The 22,326-nt window shown below is 43.9% G+C and overlaps 1 protein-coding gene across 5 annotated transcripts in view; it reads right to left on the bottom strand.

Annotated features, from left to right (window-relative positions):
• Positions 1 to 16,547, bottom strand: part of rpap2 (RNA polymerase II associated protein 2) — a 115,136-nt gene extending 98,589 nt beyond the window's left edge. For 2 of the 5 annotated variants that reach the window (XR_005460293.1, XM_038793823.1), the window contains exons 1-4: positions 16,367 to 16,544; positions 6,073 to 6,187; positions 2,476 to 2,574; positions 171 to 236 (exon numbers count right to left, since the gene is read on the bottom strand). Coding sequence is in view for 3 of the 5 variants with exons in the window: in XM_038793823.1 (XP_038649751.1) it covers positions 171 to 236; positions 2,476 to 2,574; positions 6,073 to 6,187; positions 16,367 to 16,503 (417 nt within the window). In the remaining 2 variants the exon portion in view is untranslated. Of the gene's footprint in view, positions 1 to 170; positions 237 to 2,475; positions 2,575 to 6,072; positions 6,188 to 16,366 lie in introns of all 5 variants that reach the window. The other 3 variants (XR_005460292.1, XM_038793824.1, XM_038793822.1) reach the window with 3 other exon arrangements.
• Between the last annotated feature and the right edge of the window lie 5,779 nt (positions 16,548 to 22,326).

Genomic DNA, 22,326 nt, shown 5'->3' with positions numbered 1-22,326 from the left:
TTTGGTGTAGTTGAAACAATGCTGGAAAAAAATTCATCCAGTGCTCAATCCATGTAAGGTGCAAACCCAACTTTCATGCATAGAATTCGGGGTGTGTAAAAAAAAAACATTCCTCTACACAAATATTAAATTCTTGAAACAAACAAAATTAATTTTTGAAAAATTCTTGCCTTTCTTTCAGTAATGTCATAAACCCGATTGGTACTGGTAGATATTTTGTATTGCTGTTTAGGTACCTAAAGGAGTAAATATATTTCTTTAAATTCATGGGTTACATCAATATCTACAATAGTTCTGCCAAATGGCTTAGTTTATACAAATAATAGCCATGTTATATAGAGTGAGGTCTCAAATTCAATCAAACCTTAGGTGGTGCTGCAAATGTCCATAAAGCCCCTCAACGAGGAGATGGTGGGCAGCCAAAGTTCTTGCTCTTGATTGCTAACGAAAAATCTCAATTGGAGCAGACAGATGTAGGGTAATGGCAGGATTCATTCCACTGTTGTGTCTTTACAGTCAAATGGTCTAATCACGATAACCTTATATGTTCCAGACATACTAACATGGCTGATTTAGCAGAATATACTTACTGCTCTTAGACCTATAACACAGCAAGGAGTTGATGCCTTCAAGAGAAAAGTCCAGGGGCGGGTGAGGCGGAGAGAGAGAGAGAGAGAGAGAGAGAGAGAGAGAGAGATGGCAAGGTTGTTGGGGAAACAAGACAAAGAAAACAACTTGGACACTTATTTTTAAGATAGTGCTCTTTCCATCTGCAGGGGGGGGGATGTATAAATACATATCTTGTTAGACAGGACCACAACATGCCAGTCACCTAATGTCACCACCTCACCTACATCAGTGAAGTCTGTTACATTCCATGACTCTTACAGCATTTCTATTCACTTCAATGGGGCCAATACCATGGAGTGGCCTCAGAAGCAATGTGAATTGAATGGGCATTGGGAAGATTTCCACTCAAATGTGTAAAACAACATTGTCTATTGTCCCTCTGGTGATCAAGTTACATCCGATCTGCTTTCAAGTGACTCAAAAGAGGTTAAGAATTGGATGGAGGTGCTCAAAGATACACAAAGACCCTCAATGTAACAGATTTGGGCAGCACGGTAGCATTGTGGATAGCACAATTGCTTCACAGCTCCAGGGACTCAGGTTCGATTCCGTCTTGGGTCATTGTCTGTGTGGAGTCTGTACATCCTCCCCGTGTCTGCGTGGGTTTCCTCCGGGTGCTCCGGTTTCCTCCCACAGTCCAAAGATGTGCAGATTAGGTGGATTGGCCATGATAAATTGCCCTTAGTGTCCAAAATTGCCCTTAGTGTTGGGTGGGATTACTGGGTTATGGGGATAGGGTGGAGGTGTTGACCTTGAGTAGGGTGGAGCCGGTGCAGACTCGATGGGCCGAATGGCCTCCTTCTACACTGTAAATTCTATGACAATCATGAGAAATTAAAGAAAATAAATTCTTCAAGAGATGGGGAAAAGAGAAAGGAAAAAAAGTACTTAGACAAAAGAATGGTACAGGCATGAGCAATCTCTGTTTAAGGAGAAAAATTACAGATTTTCTAGTGTCCCCACTAAAAGAGAACGTTAAGGAGAGGCAGATTAGAGCAGTTTAAATTCTGAAGGATTTTATAGGTTAAGTAAAGAGAAAACATTTGGAATCAGTAACTAGAGGGGAGATGGGAATTTTTTGTTTAAAAATTGCAAAGTTGTTAAGGATACACTGCCTAAAAGTTGCTGTGGAAGTAGATTCAACAGCAACTTTCACAAGGCAATTGGATATATACACTGGGGAAAATGCACTATTAATAGGGCAAAGGGAAAAGAGCATAATGGGACGAATTCTGATAGCTCCTATATGATGGACCATGCAGCTACCTCCTTCTGTGTTGCCCAATTATGAGTGTTCTAATTAAGGTGAAGTAGTCCATACCTTTTTAACCAGAGCAAATTATTCCAAACTAGCATTATGCACATCTAGAATAATTAACAATTACAACTTTTTTAAAATATTCTTGGTCAGCCCAAAAGGGTTCACACTTTCTTTTTTAAACCCCTCTAGTCTTGCAAACTATTCCCCAAATTGTGCCATCAGTTCCAATCAGGATCTCGGAACCTCGAGCCACAATTTTGTCAAAAAAGCAGGAGCTCTATGTAGAGTTTATTCATCTTTTGATAAGATCATGTGGGTGCGGGGGGAGGCCATTTGGCTTCTCATGGTTGATCAGATTGTGGCCAGAAGTCCACTTTCTTGTCCGTTCCTCATAATTCTTAACTCCCTTATCAATCGAAAGAATCCGTCAAACACAGCTTTGAAAATAATCAATAACATAATTTAGTTTGTTTTCAGCGCAGTAACAAAGAATCAAGATACACTATTTACTAACATTTATTTTCCCTCCAAGAGCAAAACAAACAGCTCCCTGAATTAATTCAAAATAAATACAACAGACTCACATTCTCAAGTTTATTTTGACAAATAGGATAGCCACAATGCTTGATGATGGAACGCTCTTCCACAATATCCTGATAATGGACTGGAGTAATAAACTTAACCTTAATTGGAACAGAAACAGGGACAAATTACACAAACATTTCCGAAAATGTATTCGGAAGTGCATTATATTCCGAACACAGAATCATTTTTTAAAATTACTAAATTTCAGTTTGCAGCTAGCCCTGGAGGAAGTTAAGATCTCAAATTATAAAAGGACAACATTTACATCTGCCACTTAATTCAAATAACAAATATTTCACTTAGACAATTGACCCAATAAACATTTTGCTGTGCAAACCCAGAGTTTTAGTAAAGTTAATGCACTCCTTCAGTGCATACTTTGACACCTGGTTTTGGGTAATAAAATGGATCAAGAAAACCACAAAGATGGGGAACACTTAGGAAATGATGACTGCAAAATAATTGTGTGATGTAAGTCTGCTAAAGCTGTGATTAAGGTGTTGTAAAAGTGAAGTAATCCTTGATTTTACGGGGGGGGGGGGGGGGGGTGTCTGCTAATAGATTTAAGAAGCATTTACTTTTTTACAGATATCTGGTTAATGGATTTTGTTTTGGTTTGGAGGTCCCTGGGGTGTAGATAATTTATGAGCGACATTCTGCAGGATTCTCCGTTGGCGGAATCCTCCGCTTCACCAACAGTGCACCCACACCCATGGGTTTCAACGATGGCCACAATGCGAAACCCCACTGGCTGGCTGCCGGAATGGAGGTTTCCGCTGCCAGCGGGGGCGCGACGTGCTGGAAAACGGGGCTGGCTGGATGAAGAATCCCATCCATTGTATTTGGTCCTGGTTAAGCAGATCCTGGGATTTATTGCGGGAGGAGACAGAAGAATGCCTTGTGTACAGATGATGTATTAAGGGGGAGGAGCCAGGTCTGTCTGTAGTTGCAGTTTGCCATAGGATTTCAGTCGGAGAAGAATTATCTTTCAGTATGTTCCTGAAAGGTTCTCTCCAAGATCTCTGGACAGAGAAACACAAGTGAAACCTGATTGGCTGTTAACTTTACTTACAAGTGGTATTTGAACTATATTGGTTTGCTTAACTGGAATATTTAGTGGCAGATTAAGGAAGTAAGTTGAGTTTCTTATTTTATTTAAGAACTGTTAACTGTAAAGCTATTTCTTTGTTGTTAATGTGGTTAATTCTGTGTTTAAATTGAAGTTTGTTTTAATATAAAAGATACCTATTGGTCAGCGTTATCATTCCTGTGGTGCAGTCACCTTTACTTAGTTTTACAAATAGTTGGATTCTCGTCCAGGACCCTAGCATACTTCTATGTAATAATAGAAACGGTCACAAGGGTATTTGAGGAAGGAAGAAGCAAATTATAGTGATAAAATGGGCCATTAAAATTAAACCAAAGATAAACAATAGTAAGAAAGAGTAGTAAAGAAAAAGACTAAAAAGGACAATCTTCTTGTGGAGGCAGATTGCATCGCTGTGGCACTTGAATGAGTATTTTGCATCCATCATTAAAGAAGAAGGTGCTGCTAATGTCCCAGTTACGGAAGGTGTAGTAGAAAAATTGGATAGAAACTAGATAAAGAGGACCTACTTATATGTCACCTGGTCTGAATGGTTCACATCTTTTAATAACTCGTGGGATGAGAGCCTTGCTGGCAAGGCCAGTGTTTATTACCCATCCCTAATTGCCCTTGAGGAGGTACTGGTGAGCCCCCTTCTTGAGCTGCTAAGGGTGAAAGTATAGGTTGAGAAGGCTGTTAAAGAAGCCTAGGGGATACTTGGCTGTATAAACAAGGCACAGAATATAAAAGCAGGAAAGTTATGCAAACTCTTCATAAATCACTTGTTAGGCCATTTGCTGGTGGATTGTTTCTAATTCTACAAACCACATTTTAGGTAGGATGTCAAAGTTTTATAGCATGGATTCCCAAACTGGGGCTTGCAGGTGGAGATTTGGGAATTATGAGCTCAGAGGCAGCAATGACTGATGAAGAGCTTGAACTGAGTCTGATAACTGCAAAGCCCCTTTTTCCTCCTGTCAGTGGGTAGGGGTCAATAGTTTACTCTCTGGAGTCTGATTGTTTCTGCAACCAAATACTGTATAAAAGGTAGGTCTTTGCTTTTTTTCAGAGAAAACTCAGCAGCTTTAAACCTCGCTGGTAAACCACGCACCTTGCCCCTCAACAACCTACCACCCCCTCACTTCCCCCTCCCCAGATTTTCACTCTGGGGGTCACACAAGGCCTGACATTAAAATAGTGTCATATTGTGAAAATGTTTGAGAAGCACAGCCTTACAGGGAATGCAGAAGACATTTAATAGAATGATACTAGGGATCGAGACTTCAGTTATGTGGATCAACTAGAGCAGCTGGGAATGACCACCTTAGAGCAAAAGCTAAAGGGAGATTTAATAGAGGTGCTCAAAATTATCAAGGGTTTTGATAGTAATAAGGAGCAACTGTTTCCAGCGGCAGGAGAGTCAGTTTCCAGAAGACACAGAGTTAAGGTAATTGGCATAAGAACCAAAGGAGATTTTGTTTTAATGAAGTGTACTATGATAATCTAGAATGCACTTCCTAAATGGAAGCTCATTCAATAACTTTCAATGGGGACTAAATACTTAGGTAAAAACCAATTGCACGGAACTATGGGATGGGGAGTAAAACTAATTAGATGGCTCTTTACAAGACCAAGGATGTACTTCTGAAGCTGCATAAGGCTCTGGTCAGACCCTATTTGGAGTATTGTGAGCAGTTTCGGGCCCTGTTTCCAAGGAAAGATGTGCTGGCCTTGGAAAGGGTCCAGAGGAGGTTCACAAGAATGATCCCTGGAATGAAATGAAATGAAATGAACAGCTTGTCGTATGAGGAACGGTTGAGGACTCTGGGTCTGTACTTGAAGTTTAGAAGGATGAGGAGGGATCTTATTGAAACTTACAGGATACTGCGAGGCCTGTATAGAGTGGACGTGGAGAGGATGTTTCCACTTGTAGGAAAAACTAGAAGCAGAGGACACATTCTCAGACTAAAGGGATGATCCTTTAAAACGGAGATGAGGAGGAATATCTTGAGTCAGAGGGTAGTGAATCTGTGAAACTCTTTGCCGCAGAAGGCTGTGGAGGCCAAATCACTGAGTGTCTTTAAGACAGAGATAGATAGGGGGATCAGGGGTTATGGGGAGAAGGCAGGAGAATGAGCATGAGAAAAATATCAGCCATGATTGAATGGCGGAGCAGACTCGATGGGTCGAGTGGCCTAATTCTGCTTCTATATCTTATGGTCTTCATAAAACTGGCACAGGCACAATTGGATCAACAGCCTCCTTCCGTACTCTCACACAACAATACTATTTAATTGACATTTGTACACTATGTACAGAAAATGTGCAGTTACTTTTGCTTCCATAACAACAGTGGCTACACTGGCTATGAAATACTTTGGAACATTATGTGCATAATATAGTGACTATATAAATCTTAAGTTCTAAGTACAACCCAGTAACTGAAGGAAGATGTTAAGAGCAAAACTCCATCAGCTATATTATAGTCTCAAAAAAAAAACTCACTTACACAATCCAACAGAAATTCTTCTGTTACATTTATTTCAAGCAGTTGTTCAACTATGTGAAGAGCCTTTGTCTCACATTCACGATTCTTCCTCAAAGCCACCTGCAATGCAGCTTTTCTACAGATGGTACATTTAGACAAAGGAAAAATCATGTTAGGACAAGTCAAATGATTTATTTCAGGATCATGTTTATTTATTTCCTGCCATGTGCATTTGACCTGAGGATGGCACACAGCTTTACTTTTCCTCTCCAGTGTCCTGTACATCTCTATTCTTCACCAAATGTAGGTCAGATTTGTAACCAATGAACAGCAATCACTTGACGTTTAGAAAGAGCTGTGACTGGTGAGATGGGTATTGGAGGTGAGCAGGTCAGAGACATCTGCTTTGGCATCACCAGGACATCAACCCTCCGACAATACTCCTATCCTCACAGAGGCCCCAATGAAATTATTGAGTATCTCTGAAGTTTCCTCACAGTATTTACGATGATTGGTAGGGGGTGGTGAGAAATGATAGCTGCACAGTAATACTTGGAGAAAAACCATTGGTTCACCGAGCCTATTCTTTCAAACCTCCCATTTGTTCCTGATGCCATTCAGAATGAACAAACAAAGAACAGAGTGCAGCACAGGAACAAGCCCTTCGGCCCTTCAAGCCTGCGCCGACCATGCTGCCCGTCGAAACTAAAATCTTCTACACTTTCGGGTACCGTATCCCTCTATTCCCATCCCATTCACGTATTTGTCAAGATGCCCCTTAAACATCACTATCGTCCCTGCTTCCACCACCTGCTCTGGTAGCACCCACAACCCTCTGTGTAAAAAAACTTGCCTCGTACATCTCATCTAAACCTTCCCCCTTGCACCTTAAACCTATGCCCCCTAGTAATTGATCCCTCTACCCTGGGAAAAAGTCTCTGGCCATCCACTCTGTCTATGCCCCTCATAATTTTGTAGACCTCTATCAGGTCGCCCCTCAACCTCCATCGTTCCAGTGAGAACAAACCAAGTTTATTCAACCTCTCCTCATAGCTAATGCCCGCCATACCAAGCAACATCCTGATAAATCTCTTCTGAACTCTCTCTAAAGCCTCCACATCCTTCTGGTGGTGTGGCGACCAGAAATGAACATTATACTCCAAGTTTGGCCTAACTAAGGTTCGATATAGCTGCAACATGATCTACCAACTTTTATACTCAATGCCCCAGCCAATGAAGGCAAGCATGCCGTATGCCTTCTTGACTACCTTCTCCACCTGTGTTGCCCCTTTCAGTGACCTGTGAACCTGTACACTTAGATTTCTCTGACTGTCAATACTTTTGAGGGTTCTACCATTCATTGTATATTCCCTACCTGTATTAGACCTTCCAAAATGCATTACCTCACATTTCTCCGGATTAAACTCCATCTGCCATCACTCCACCCAGTCTCCAAACAATCTAAATCCTGTTGTATCCTCTGACAGTCGTCATTGCTATCCGCAATTCCACCAAACTTTGTGTTGTCCGCAAACTTACTAAACAGACCAGTTACATTTTCCTCCAAATCATTTATATATACTACGAACAGCAAAGGTCCCAGCACTGATCCCTGCGGAACACCACTAGTCACGGCCCTCAATCAGAAAAGCACCCTTCCATTGCCACTCTCTGCCTCCGGTGACCTAGCCAGTTCTGTATCCATCTTGCCAGCTCACCCCTGATCCCGTGTGACTTCACCTTTTGTATCAGTCTGCCATGAGGGACCTTGTCAAAAGCCTTACTGAAGTCCATATAGACAACATCCACTGCCCTACCTGCATCAACCATCTTTGTGACCTCCTCGAAAAACTCTATCAAGTTAGTGAGACACAACCTCCCCTTCACAAAACCGTGCTGCCTCTCACTAATACGTCCACTTGCTTCCAAATTGGAGTAGATCCTGTCTCAAAGAATTCTCTCCAGTAATTTCCCTACCACTGACGTAGTTCCCTGGATTATCCTTGCTAACCTTCTTAAACAAAGGAACAACATTGGCTATTCTCCAGTCCTCCGGGACATCACCTGAAGACAGTGAGGATCCAAAGATTTCTGTCAAGGCCTCAGCAATTTCCTCTCTTGCCTCCTTCAGTAATCTGGTCCTGGGGACTTATCCACCGTAATATTTTTCAAGACGGCCAACACCTTGTCTTTTTGGATCTCAGTGTGACCCAGACTATCTACACACCCCTCTCCAGACTCAACATCCACCAATTCCTTCTCTTTGGTGAATACTGATTCAAAGTATTAATTTAGTAACTCACCCATTTTGGCTGGCTCCACACATAGATTCCCTTCCTTGTCTTTAGTGGTCCAACCCTTTCCCTGGCTCCCCTCTTGCTTTTTATGTACGTGTAAAAAGCCATGGGATTTTCTTTAACCCTATTTGCCAATGACTTTTCGTGACCCCTTTTAGCCCTCCTGACTCCTTGCTTAAATATCTTCCTACTTTCCTTATATTCCACACAGGCTTCATCTGTTCCCAGCCTTCTAGCCCTGACAAATGCCTGCTTTTTCTTTTTGACGAGACCTACAATATCTTTCGTTATCCAAGGTTCCCGGGATTTGCCATATTTATCCTTCTTCCGGACAGAAACATGCCAGTCCTGAATTCCTTTCAACTGACATTTGAAAAGCTCCCACATGTCAGATGTTGATTTACCCTCAGACATCCGCCCCAATCTAGGTTCTTCAGTTCCCGCCTAATATTGTTATAATTAACCTTCCCCCAATTTAGCACATTCACCCTAAGTCCACTCTTATCCTTGTCCACCAGCACTTTAAAACTTACTGAATTGTGGTCACTGTTCCCGGAATGCTCCCCAACTGAAACTTCTACCATCTGGCCGGGCTCATTCCCCAATATAGCATAGCCCCTTCCCTCGTTGGACTATCTACATGTTGTTTTAAGAAGCCCTCCTGGATGCTCCTTACAAACTCTGCACCGTCTAAGCCCCTGGCATTAAGTGAGTCCCAGTCAATATTGGGGAAGTTAAAGTCTCCCATCACAACAATCCTGTTGCTTTTACTCCTTTCCAAAATCTGTCTACCTATCTGCTCCTCTATCTCCCGCTGGCTGTTGGGTGGCCTGCAGTAAACCCCCAATATTGTGACTGCACCCTTCTTATTCCTGATCTCTACCCATATAGCCTCGCTGCCCTCTGAGGTGTCCTTCCGGAGTACAGCTGTGGTGCTCTCCCTAACCAGTAGCGCAATTCATCCACCCCTTTTACCTCCCCCTCTATCCCACGTGAAACATCTAAATCCTGGAATGTTTAGCTGCCAATACTGTCCTTCCCTCAATCAGGTCTCTATAATGCCAACACCATCATAGTTCCAAGTACTAATCCAAGCTGTAAGTTCATCTGCCTTACCTGTTTTTCTTCCATCATTAAAACATATGCACTTCAGGCCACCAGTCCCGCTGTTTTCAGCAACATCTCACTGTCTGCTCTTCCTCAGAGCCATACTAGCCCCATTCCCTCGTTCTCCTTCAATGTTTTCACCTTCTGACCTATTGCTCCGGTGCCCACCCCCCTGCCATACTAGTTTACACCCTCCCTACTAGTTTAAATCCTCCCCTCCTTTAATGAATAACCCTGCAACCTTTCCTAATCAGGAATTCATCCAGTCCACTTTAAAACACTGAACTGGTTTCTGTTTCACTTTCACTTCACAATTTGCGCCATAATTGTATTGCTATCTTTGAAAACATTTAAATTGCTTGTATTTCCTGTTTTTTGAGAAAATTGGCATTAAACTGTGCCTCTTGTTCCTTCAATTGTGTCCAATAGAAGACATTTAATTCATCTCAGGGTACTTTATCGAATAGTTCAGAACTCTAAACTCAGGACTCAACCTCACCTGGACTCTCCAATAATCATGCATTTCCATGTAACATGCAAACCATAAGGAACACAGCATTCTAAATGTGGCCAAGGGTCCAGATGCATTTTCAACAGCCCCTCTTCATATTTTTATCTCAGACCTTGAACTATCATTTATACTTAAGAGTACTCTGTTGTAACATTCCTTCTTTTAAGATAATGAAACATTAACACTTCCTATCCTCACAGCAGACATGAACCATCGAGACTAAATGTCAAACAACAGTGAAAGGGGGAGAAAATATATGCGAACGATTAGGATAGATAGAGAGAGAGATAGAGAGAGAGAGAGAGAGATCATGATAGAGAGAGAGCGAGAAAAATATATGAATATTGCCTTTGCAATAAACAACACTCCATTTGCCTTCCTAATCACTTGCTGTACCGACACACAAACCTTTGATGATTCATGCACCAGGACATCCAAATTACTCTTACACTTCTGAATTCTACAATTTCTCCGTTTAAATAACATGATGCTTTTCTATTCTTTTTGCCAAAATGGACAAGTTTACATTTTCCCACATTGAAAGCCATCTGCCAAATTTCTGCCCACTCACTTAACCCATCAATGTCTCTTTGCAGACTCCTCATGTCCTCGTTACAATTTACTTTCCTATTTATCCTTGTTTCATCAGCTAATTTAGCAACCATATTATTTGGTCCCTTCACCAAGTCATTGACATAAATTGTAAATAGTTGATGCCCGGCACTGATGTGTGGTAGTACACTCGTCACATCTTATCAACCTGAAAATTATCCATTTATGCCTACTCTGTCCTGTTAGTTAACCAATCCTCTGCACATACTAATATGTTATCCCCAAAAGCCTGGGCTCTTATTTTGAGAAGTATTGTCACCCAGTCAAATGTTTTCTGGAAATCTAAATACAGCACCTACACAATTCCTCTTTATGTTGCTTGTTACTTCTTCAAATAACTTTAATAAATTAGTCAAACATGATTTCCTTTTCCCAAAACCCATGTTGACTCTGCCTCGTTGCATTGTGATTTCTTTGGTGCCCTGCTATAACCTCCTTTTGTTTCAAAAAGTGTTTTTATTCAAATATTTAGCATTTTACAAAACAAAAACACCCCAAATACAATAAACCCTGCACCAAAACCCCTCCCTGCACCTCCCCCCCCCCCCCCCCCCCCCCTCCCACCACCTCCTCCCCCCCGCCAACACTTTTGCCTGTATTCTGGCATCTGCCTGTATGATCCACACCCCACCGGATCCTTATCCTTTTTAAGCACCAATGAAATGGAGGCCTGACTCTATTTCTGGCAAGCCCCCCCCCAATATCCATTGCGTCCTCAAAACATTTCAACCAACAGCGGCTCCAACTTCTCCTTAAACTGTTTCGAAAATTCCATGGCAAAACCATCAGGCCCTGGTGCCTTACCCGTTTGCATCTTCCCTATCACTACCTGCACTTCTTGCACCCCCACTGGTTCCTCCAACCCTGCCCTCAATTACCTCCGGCATCCAACTGCCCCAAAAACTCCCTCATATCTGAAGCATCTTCCGAGGGCTCTGACCGATACACGTCCTTATAAAACTTTTCAAGAACCTTGTTCACCTGCTCCAACATCACCACCAGCTCACTGGCCCATCTCTGACATAAGAACTAGGAGCAGGAGTAGGCCATCTGGCCTTCAAGCCTGCTCGCCATTCAGTGACATCATGGCTGATCTTTTGTGGACTCAGCACCACTTTCCCGCCTGAACACCATTACCCTTTATTCTTCAAAAAACTATCTATCTTTATCTTGAAACCTGACCTGACCTCTTTTCCTCGCAGCTGTTTGCCTGCGGAGGTGGCCCACCAACATGCGGCTGGACGTTTCTCCATATGCTCATAAACGACCCCAACTCGGCCTTCTCAGCTGCCAAACCGCCTTCTCTGTAGACAGAAGATCGAATCTTGCCTGCAACTCCCTTCTCTTCACCAGAAGACCCAGATCCTCCAAATACTTCCCATCTACTTCCAAAATCTCTTCTCTCAATTGTTGCCAGTCCTCCCTCGCCTCCCTATCAACCTGCGCCTTAAACAAAATAACCTCACCCCTCTGCTATAACCTCCTTACTAATAGATTCCAGCAATTTCCCTTCAATAGATGTTAAGCTAACTGACCTGTAGTTTCCTGCTTTCTGACTCCCACTTTTCTTGAATAACGGTGTCACATTCATTATTTTCCAATCTGATAGGACCTTTGCAGAATTCAGGGAATTGTGGAAAATTAAAACCAACGCATCTACTATTTCATCGGCCACTTCCTTTAAGACTCAAGGATGAATACCACCAGGACCTGCAACTTGTCAGCTTTTAGCTTTTCTAAGTACCCTTGCCCTCGTGATTCTAGTTGATTTAAGTTGCTCCCTCCTTTTCACCTCCTGATTCACAATCATTTCTGGGAAGTTGTTTGTACCCTCTACACCGAAGACAGATGCAAATATCTGTTCAATTAATCCACCATTTCCTTATTTTCCATTATTAATTCCCCTCTCGCTAGAGGGCCAACAATCACTTTGCGTACTCTTCCTTTCTAAATACCTGTAGAAACTCTGTTTTTTTATTTCTAGGTAGTTTCTCTCATACTCCAATTTCTCCTGGCTGATTAATCTTTTAGTTATTTCTGCTGTTTTTTATATTCCCTCCAATCTTCTGGCCGGCTACCCATCTTTGCTTTTTATTTCAATTTTATACTATTTTATAACTTCCATAAGCATCCTTTCATTAGTGTCTTTTTTTCTCACTGGAATGTATCTTTTCAGAATATTCTGCCACTGCGTCACACTTACCTCACACTGAACCTAATTTTCCAGATAAATCTGTCTTCATGCCCTCATATTATCCTTATATTAAGTTAAGAATTTTGATCCACTCTTCTCACTCAAACTTAATGTGAAATGTAATCATTATGATGATGCTGGTTGACAATAATAATAATCTTTATTGTCACAAGTAGGCTTACACTACACTGCAATGAAGGTACTGTGAAAATCACCTAGTCGCCACATTCCGTTGCCTGTTTGGGTACAGGAAGGGAGAATTCAGAATGTCTAAATTACCTAACAGCATGTCTTTCGGGACTTGTGGGAGGAAACCGGAGCACCCGGAGGAAACCCAGGCAGACACAGGGAGAATGTGCAGACTCCACACAGACAATGACCCAAGCCAGGAATCGAACCTGGAACCCTGGAGCTGTGAAGCAACAATGCTACCTACTGTGCTGCCTTGCCGCCCACAATCAGAACTTGCGTATTGCTGGAAAAAAAACATTTTTGTCTAAGCTTTTCGTCTTGCACTCGATCAGGATACTTCGCAAGAGTACCAATCTAAGGGAAAACAGGGCAGAACAACGAAGTACAGCTGAAGGACCACTCAGTTCAAGGGCAATTAGGGATGGGCAATAAATGTTGGACCAGCCAGCAACCCCGACATCTCTGAACAAAACAAATTGAGATCCACTGAGGAAATAGTCCCATAGATGGCAAATTGACTTTCAACTCAACAAATTGTCAGGCCGTGCATGCAAGGTGCAGACATCTTTGGACTTTCACATGCAGGATGATGAGAATTCACTTTACACTGACATGCAGAGCTTGTATGTTGCTGTCCTCATATCAAAGTGACATTGTGCAAAATTAAAGTGCATGGGATTGGGGGAAGTGTATTGAGGTGGATAGAAAACTGGTTGGCAGAGAGGAAACAAAGAGTAGGAATTAATGGGTCCTTTTCAAATTGGCAGGCAGTAACTAGTGGGGTGCCACAAGGTTGGCTGCTGGGACCCCAGCTCTTCACAATATATATTAATGATTTGAATGAGGGAACAAAATGTAACATAGAACAGTACAGAACAGGCCCTTCGGCCCTCGATGTTGTGCCGAGCAATGATCACCCTACTCAAACCCACGTATCCACCCTATACCCGTAACCCAACAACCCCCCCTTGAACCTTACTTTTTAGGACACTACGGGCAATTTAGCATGGCCAATCCACCTAACCCGCACATCTTTGGACTGTGGGAGGAAACTGGAGCACCCGGAGGAAACCCACGCACACACGGGGAGGACGTGCAGACTCCACACAGACAGTGACCCAGCCGGGAATCGAACCTGGGACCCTGGAGCTGTGAAGCATTTATGCTAACCACCATGCTACCGTGCTGCCCCTGATTTGGGCAACAAGTTGAGTAACATCTCAAGTTAGGTGGGAGGGTGAATTGTGACGAGGATGCAGGGATCCTACAGCATGATCTGGACAGCTTGGGCGAGTGGGCAAATCAATGCTAGATTCAGTATAATTTGAATAAGTGAGAAGTTATTCACTTTGGAAGCAAAAACAAGGCAGATTACTACCTGAACGGCTGTAAATTGGGAGGGGAGTGTGCAGCGTGACCCTGGTGTCCTTGTGCACCATTCGCTGAAGGTAAACATGCAGGTGCAGGAGGCGGTAAAAAAGGCTAATGGTATGTTGGCCTTCATTGCAAGAGGTTTCGAGTACAGAAGCAGGGATGTGTTGCTGCAATTATACAAGGCCTTGGTGAGGCCACACCTAGAGTATTGTGTACAGTTTTGGTCTCCTTTTCTGAGGAAGGATGTTCTTGCTCGAGGGAATGCAGCGAAGGTTTACCAGACTGATTCCGGGGATGGCGGGACTGTCACATGAGGAGAGATTGACTAGGTTAGGATTGTTCTCACTGGAGTTCAGAAGGATGAGGGGGGGGATCTCATAGAGACTTATAAATTTCTAACAGGACTAGACAGGGTAGATGCAGGGAAGATGTTCCCAATGATGGGTGTGTCCAGAACCAGAGGTCACAGTCTGAGGATTCAGGGTAAACCATTTCGGACTGTGATGAGGAGACATTTCTTCACCAAAGAGTGGTGAGCCTGTGGAATTCATTACCACAGGTATTAGTTGATGCTAAAACATTGAATATATTCAAGAGGCGGCTAGATAAAGCACTTGGGGAGAATCGGATTAAAGGCTATGGGGAGAAAGCAGGATTAGGCTATTAAGTTGGATGATCAGCCATGATCGCGATGAATGGCGGAGCAGGCTCGAAGGGCCAAAAGGCCTCCTCCTGCTCCTATCTATCTCGTAATCGATACCATAAATGCACCCCCCCAAAAAAATCCCGGGATTTAGAAGGAGAAATCTAACCAAATGTGACAGAATGGCCAAGATTGCTGTACACAAAGTTTGCTGTGTCCCAAACTGGAGTATGCAGCAAGAGTCTGGGACCCCCACCCTTGTGAACAAATTGGAAATGGTTTAGAGCAGTGTTCTTCAAAGTTGGGGGCGCGACCCACGGGTGGGTGTCAGGAGGGTCACGGAGCCGTTGTCCGCGGCGCCCCCAATCGTGCAAATCCCTGCGCAGCAGCCAGCTTTTCATAACGCCGGCTGCAAGCGGCCGCGAACATGGTTTAAAAAAAAATTCAGCCGCATTGTGCATGATGATCGGCATGCACGTGCAGTAGCGTATGCACGCCGATAATCGGGCACGTGTGCGCAGTGCGGCCGCTATTTTTTTAAAACGGTTACAGCTTTTTGTTTTACAAGTTCTGTAGTGGTTTTTAATCATTTATTTATTTATTTTATTCATTTAATTTTTATTTTTTTCATTTATTTTGTTCATTTGATTTTCTTTTTACAAGTTCGGGGGGGGGGGGGGGGGGGGTTTTGATAAAATTTTACAGGAAAAAAATTCAGAACCTTGGACAGATGGAGACTCCATACTTTCCGACACCGGAAGGCTTCACCTTCATCCAACAGGTTCCATTGGAGGCGCCTGTACGAGGGCCAAAGGGACCCAAAACGATTTCCTCCATTTTTGTCAGCAGCAAACAAGGTAAGAGGACATGGTGGGTCGCGCAGGTCGGCTGGCGTGGGTCGCAAAGGGTGGCCGGTTGGTAAAAATGGGTCCCCGGAAAAAAAGTTTGAAGAACACTGGTTTAGAGAGGTACAGCTACAGTTAATCTCGACGACGGTGCCAGAACATCCGGTTTCCCTGTAGTAAGTACACAGCAACAACTGAGACAGTCAGGTGAGTGAATAACATTGTCCTGTGAAGCAGAGTATGAAGTTGTGATTGATATTCCGCCATATGTCCACTGTAGGAGGGGGAAAACACCAACAGGCTTGTTGCGCCTCTGTAATGTCACACACACACACATAATTATAGGTGAACAGCTTCATACCAAAACAGCAATAACCTCCCTCCAGAAGTAATTAACCCAACCATTAAATAAATAAAGCCATCACATCGCCACCTTCCTTCAGCTCCGAAGAAGAGTTAGCTCACACCCCGAGCCCCGGCCGCTCCCTGGCGGAACGTTGCTGCTGTAAAGGCCGGGCGGGCTCGAACGCCCACACTCACCGTTCCAGGGCCCTTGCGGAGTCCGCCGCCCGGTTCTTGCCGCTGGCCGTTGGCGGACAAACGGTCACGCTCGCGCCCTCCCGCCGCCGCCTTCGGCCCTGCGGCCGCCTTGCGCCGCGCTCTGGCTCCGCCGCCATGACGGGCGCCGCTGACCTCCGTACGGCAGCCGCCAGGTCCAAAGCGCGCGCACGCCTGGCCCGGGTGGAGCTGTTGCTCTTCCGAATATTCACTCCAGCGGGCCACCCGCCTTCAGCTCACTTTGGGGACGTTTTGAATTTTCGTTGGCTGAAGAAGAGGCATTACGCCTTAACAAATGCTGGGAACTAAGCGAAACGTCAAGCGGCGCCTGGAAGAGAGAAGACAGGTTAATGTGATAAATAATAATCTTTATTATTGTCACCAGTAGGCTTACATTAACACTGCAATTAAGTTACAGTGAAGAGCCCCTAGTCGCCACATTTCGGCACCTGTTTGGGTATACTGAGGGAGAATTCAGAATGTCCAAATTATCTAACAGCACGTCTTTCGGGATTTGTGGGAGGAAACCGGAGCACCCGGAGGAAACCCACACAGACACGGGGAGAACATGCGGACTCCGCACAGACAGTGACCCAAGCAGGAATCGAACCTGGGACTCTGGCTCTGTGAAGCAAGTGTTAACCACCGTCTGTTTGCTGTGGAATTTTTCATCGACATTTTTTCTGTTTTTGCCAGTGTGCCAACCTGAAACAACATAAGACATAGGAGCAGAATTAGACTACTTGGCCCATTGAATCTGCTCCGCCGATCAATCATGGCTGATATTTTTCTCGTCCCCATTCTCCTGCCTTCTCTCCACAACCCCATATCCCTTAATTCCCCTAAAAGCTCCAAAACAGCTCTGCCTCAGTGATGGGCAACATGGGCAGGAGGCCCTCATTCATCTCAGTGAGCCGCAAGATCGAAATCAGGCTTGACCCCTGATGAGATCTACCATGTGGAATTAGTGAGGTCTTGCAACAGTAAAACTCAGTAGAAATTTGAGTTAAACCTCTCGGATGCAAACAAGAATTTTTATTGCCTCTATTTGATTACAATTAGGAGAAACTTAAATCTATTCTCAATAAAGTCCGGCTAGCAAAAGGACTTAAAGAGAAGTAACTTGTACACAATTTAACTTTTAAATAATACAGAAATGGTTTCTTGCAAACGGCAAAACAGCTTGCATTTACTTCAAGAGTTAGAGTGGAAAAGTGGAAATATGACAATAGAGATAGTGAATAGTTTAGATCAAAGTATAGGATGATCCCGGAATAAAGATGGCGATACGGACCATTATGTTTATAGGAAATCTTATCTGTCTTGAACCATCTATCTAGACCTCTATGTTGTCCTAATTGGTTTGGGTTAGAATCAAATGTATTTGATTCGATGGTTAGCTGTCAATCCTTAATGTGCAACATAAGTTCTTAATGTTTCATGTTTGAATATTTGTGTTAGTTATGGAATGCGATTCTGTGCTATTATCAAGACTAGTTTCTACTGGTTTTCTGCTGACTTCGCTTTATCCACATTATGAACAATAGTGCCTTCATGTTGTTATGGTGCCTGCTTCGTCCTTGATCAGATTACTGGTACAGCTCATGTATTAATGTCAAACTGTCTTTGAAAATATGTTTGTTAGAACAATAGCTTTTTCATCTTTGCTTAGTAAAAATGTTGTTTTAATCTCCAATGAGTTTATGCATGTGTCAGACTTATTGTGTCTCTGTTGAAGCTGTGTGTTTTATCATGACCTGAGGTTATGAGTGCTGAAATCCTCAATTTAAAATGGGTATTAAAACTGGGGCTTAATATTTTCACTAAATAGCCTTCTTTTACCTATCAGATCTATCAGGAAATAGTCGATTCCTATCAAGCCCCTTGAAAAAGATTCAATTCATTTAATACATGCTGAATATTCCATCATGAGTTCTAGAAAATGTTTGATCAGGTATATATTAATGGAACTACCATCAACTTCAAATGCTTAAAATAAACTTTGTGACGTCAGCACGCACCTCACTTCACTTGTCCCTGCTTTACATGCGTCTCTCTTCAGTTACACTGGTAGGAAAAGATTGACATGGACGGAAGTCAGTAGAATGTGGCAACCATGCGCGTGGGCAACGGTCAACAAAATGTCTTGTGGGCCGCCCCCCAAAACTCAGATGGGCCACATGTGGTCCATGGGTTGCTCACCACTGAAATAGAGTCATAATGGCTCAGAAAGATAGAAACATAAACATAGAAGATAGGAGGAGCCCATTCGGCCCTTCGAGCCAGCTCTGCCATTCGTCACGGTCATGGCTGATCGTCCAACTCAATAGCCTACACCTGCTTTCTCCCCATAACCCTTGATCCAATTCACCTCAAGTGCCATATCTAGCTGCTTCTTGAATGTATCAATGTCTTAGCCTCAAGTACTTCCTGTGGTAATGAATTCCACAGGCTCACCACTCTTTGGGTGAAAAAATGTCTCCTCATCTCTGTCCTAAATGGTCTACCCCAAATCCTCAGACTGACCTCTGGTTCTGGACACACGCACCATCGGGTGGCAGGGTAGCATAGTGGTTAGCACAGTTGCTTAACAGCTCCAGGGTCCCAGGTTCGATTCCCGGCGTGGGTCACTGTCTGTGTGGAGTCTGCACGTTCTCCCTGTGTCTGCGTGGGTTTCCTCCGGGTGCTCCGGTTTCCTCCCACAGTCCAAAGATGTGCAGGTTAGGTGGATCGGCCATGCTAAATTGCCCTTTGTGTCCAAAAAGATTGGGTGGGGTTACTGGGTTACGGGGATAGAGTGATGGTGTGGGCTTGGGTAGGGTGCAGATTCAATGGGCTGAATGGCCACCTTCTGCACTGTAAATTCAGTTATATCTAACATCCTCCCCGCATCCACCCTATCTAGTCCTGTTAGAATTTATGAGGCCATTCCACCCATCAAGTCCATGCCAGCTCTCTGCAGAGCAATCAAATCAGTCCCATTCCTGCTCTACCCCACAGAGCTGCAAATTTATTTCCCTAAAGTACCCAAGCATTTCCTTTTGAAACCACTTATCGTCTTGCTTCCACCACCCTTGTGGGCAGTGATCATTCCTGGCATAAAAGGTTATTCTTCACATCCCCCAACATCTCTTGCTTAAAATTTCAATCTGTGTTCCTTAGTTCTTGTATGACCAGGTAATGGGACCAATTTTTCTTTGTGATTTTTCTTATTCATTCCCAGGATGTGAGCGTCACTGGCTAGGTCAACCTTTATTGCCCATTCCTAATTGCGATTGAGAAGATGATGCATTTTGGGTTGGATTTTGGGTTGGTTGAACAGAAGGATGCGAGGAAGTACAGAGGAATGGTGGCACAGTGGTCAGCACTACTGCCTCACAGTGCCAGGGACCCGGGTTTAATTCAGGCCTTGGGTCATTGTCTGTGGGGAGTTTGCATTTTCTCCCCTTTGTCTGCCTGGGTTTCGTCCGGGTGCACCGGCTTCCTCCCACACTCCAAAGATGTGTGAGTCAGGTGGATTGGCCATGATCAATGGCATGGTTACGGGATGGGAGGGGGAGTGGGCCTAAGTAGTGTGGTACTTCAGAGGGTTGGTGCAGACGTGATGGGCCAAATGGCCTTCTGCACTGTAGGGATTCTAAGGATTTTGGTTGATGTAGTTAATATGGATGTCAGAAAAGCCGTTGAAAAGGTCCTACATGGGAAACTGATAAAGAAGGTAAAAGCACATGGTATCCAGGATAACGTGGCAAGTTGGATCCAAAATTGGCTTAGTGATAGGAGACAGAGGGTATTGCTAGAAGGCTTTTTTTGTGTGACTGGAGGCCAGTGGCTAGTGGCATACCACAGGGATCAGTGTTGGGCTCCTTAATGTTTGTGATCTATATAAACAATACAAAAGAAAAAGAGTGGGGCGGGGGGGGTGATAAGTAAGTTTGCAGATGACACTAAGATTGGCTGATGGTTGACATTGAAGAAGAAGGTCATAGGTTACAGGAGGATATAGATGGATTGGTCAGATGGGCAGATCAGTGGCAGATGGAATTTGACCCTGAAAGCGTGAGGTGATGCACTTTGGAAGGAGTAACATGGCAAGGGTGTACTCAATGAATGGCAGGACACTAGGAAGCTCAGAGGAACAGTGGGGCCTTGGGGTGTTTGCTTGCAGATCTCTGAAGGCAGCAGAACAGGTTAATAGGGCAGTTAAGAAGGCAAACGGGACACTTGCCTTTATCAGTCGTGGCATAGATTATAAGAGAACGGAAATTATGTTGGAGCTGTAGAGGACTTTGGTTAGGCCACAACTGGAGTACTATGTTCAGTTCTGGTTACCACACTATAGTAAGGATGTGATTGCACTCGAGAGGGTGCAGAGGAGATTCACCAGGATATTGCCTGGGATGGAGCATTTTAGCTATGAAGAGAGGCTGGATAAACTCGGGTTGTTTTCATTGGAGCAGAAAAGGCTGAGAAGGTCAGGTGTTTAAGATTCTGAGGGGCACTGATTGGGTGGATAAAAAGCAGCTTATCCTCTGAGTTGAAGGGTCAATAACAAGAATTTTAAGGTGAAAGGCAGGAGATTTAGAGGCGATTTGAGGAAAAATGTTTTCACCCAGAGCGTGGTGGGAATCTGGAATGCACTGCCTGGGAGGGTAGTTGAGGCAGGAAACCTCAAATCTTTAAAAAGTGCTTGTATGAGTACTTGAAATGTCATAACATTCAAGACTATGGGCCAAGTGCTGGGAAGTGGAAATAGTGTAGATTTAGAATAGTTTTAGTCGCTACAGGCTTAATAGGCTGAAGGCCTCTTCTGTACTGATTCTTTGGAACTTGGGGTGCCTGTCCAAAGATTCCTGAAGACAACAGGACAAGTAGATTAGGTGGTTAAGAAGGCACATGGAACACTGCCTTTATTAACTGAGGCATAGAATATAGAAACATAGAAAATAGGAGTGGGCCATTCAGCCTATCAAACTGCTCCCCCATACATTATGTTCATGGCTGATCATCCAACTCAATAATTTGTTTCCACTTTCCCCCCATACTCTTTGATCCCTTTAGTCCCAAAAGCTATATCTAACTCCTTCTTGAAAACAGACTGGGTGAGGTTCTCCATCCCGCCGCACCCATTTTCTGGCGCGGCTCTCCCGTGCCGGCAGCGGAGGGATCCTCCGTCCTGCCAGCCGGCCAATGGGGTTTCCCACTGTAGGCATCCCCACACCGTCTAGAAATTTGAGGCTGTGAGTGCGCTGCCGACAAAGGGGAGGATCCTGCCGATGGAGAATATAGCCCACAATGTTTTGGCCTCAACTGCTTTCTGGCTCAGTACGTTCGGGAGAAGAAATTTCTCCTCGTCTCAGTCCTAAGTGGTTTACCCCATATCCTTAGATTGTTACCCCTGGTTCTGGACTCCTCCACCATCAGGGACATCCTTCCTTCGTCTACCCTGTCCTGTTAGAATTTTATAGGTTTCTATGAGATCCCTCCTCATTCTTTAAATTCATGTGAATATAATCCTAACTGACTCGATTTTTCTTCGTACCTCAGCCTCACCATCCCAGGAATCAGTCTTGTAAACCTTTGCTGCACTCCCTCTATAGCAAGAATATCCTTCTCAGATAAGAAGACCAAAACCACACAGACTTGGGGGGATGAAGTTTCAGTTCCTGTGTTGTACTTTTCTTTGTTCTAATATCCCACCAGGGGAGCCTCACCAGGATCCTGTGTAACTGCAGCAAGACATCCCTGCTCCTGTATCAAATCCTCTCGCTATGAAGGCCAATATCCATTTGCCGCCTTCACTGCCAGCTGCACACACATGCTTATCTTCAGTGACTGGTGTACAAGGACACCCGGGTCTTGTTGCACACTTCTCTTGCTCAATCTATAGCCATTTAGATAATAATCTGTCTTCATGTTTTTGGTACCAAATTGGATAACCC

Source organism: Scyliorhinus canicula, chromosome 4 (assembly GCF_902713615.1).
Source record: "Scyliorhinus canicula chromosome 4, sScyCan1.1, whole genome shotgun sequence".
Lineage (NCBI taxonomy): Eukaryota > Metazoa > Chordata > Chondrichthyes > Carcharhiniformes > Scyliorhinidae > Scyliorhinus > Scyliorhinus canicula.
The sequence above is the reverse complement of the archived record's forward strand: the minus strand, read 5'-3'. Positions and strand labels throughout refer to the sequence as shown.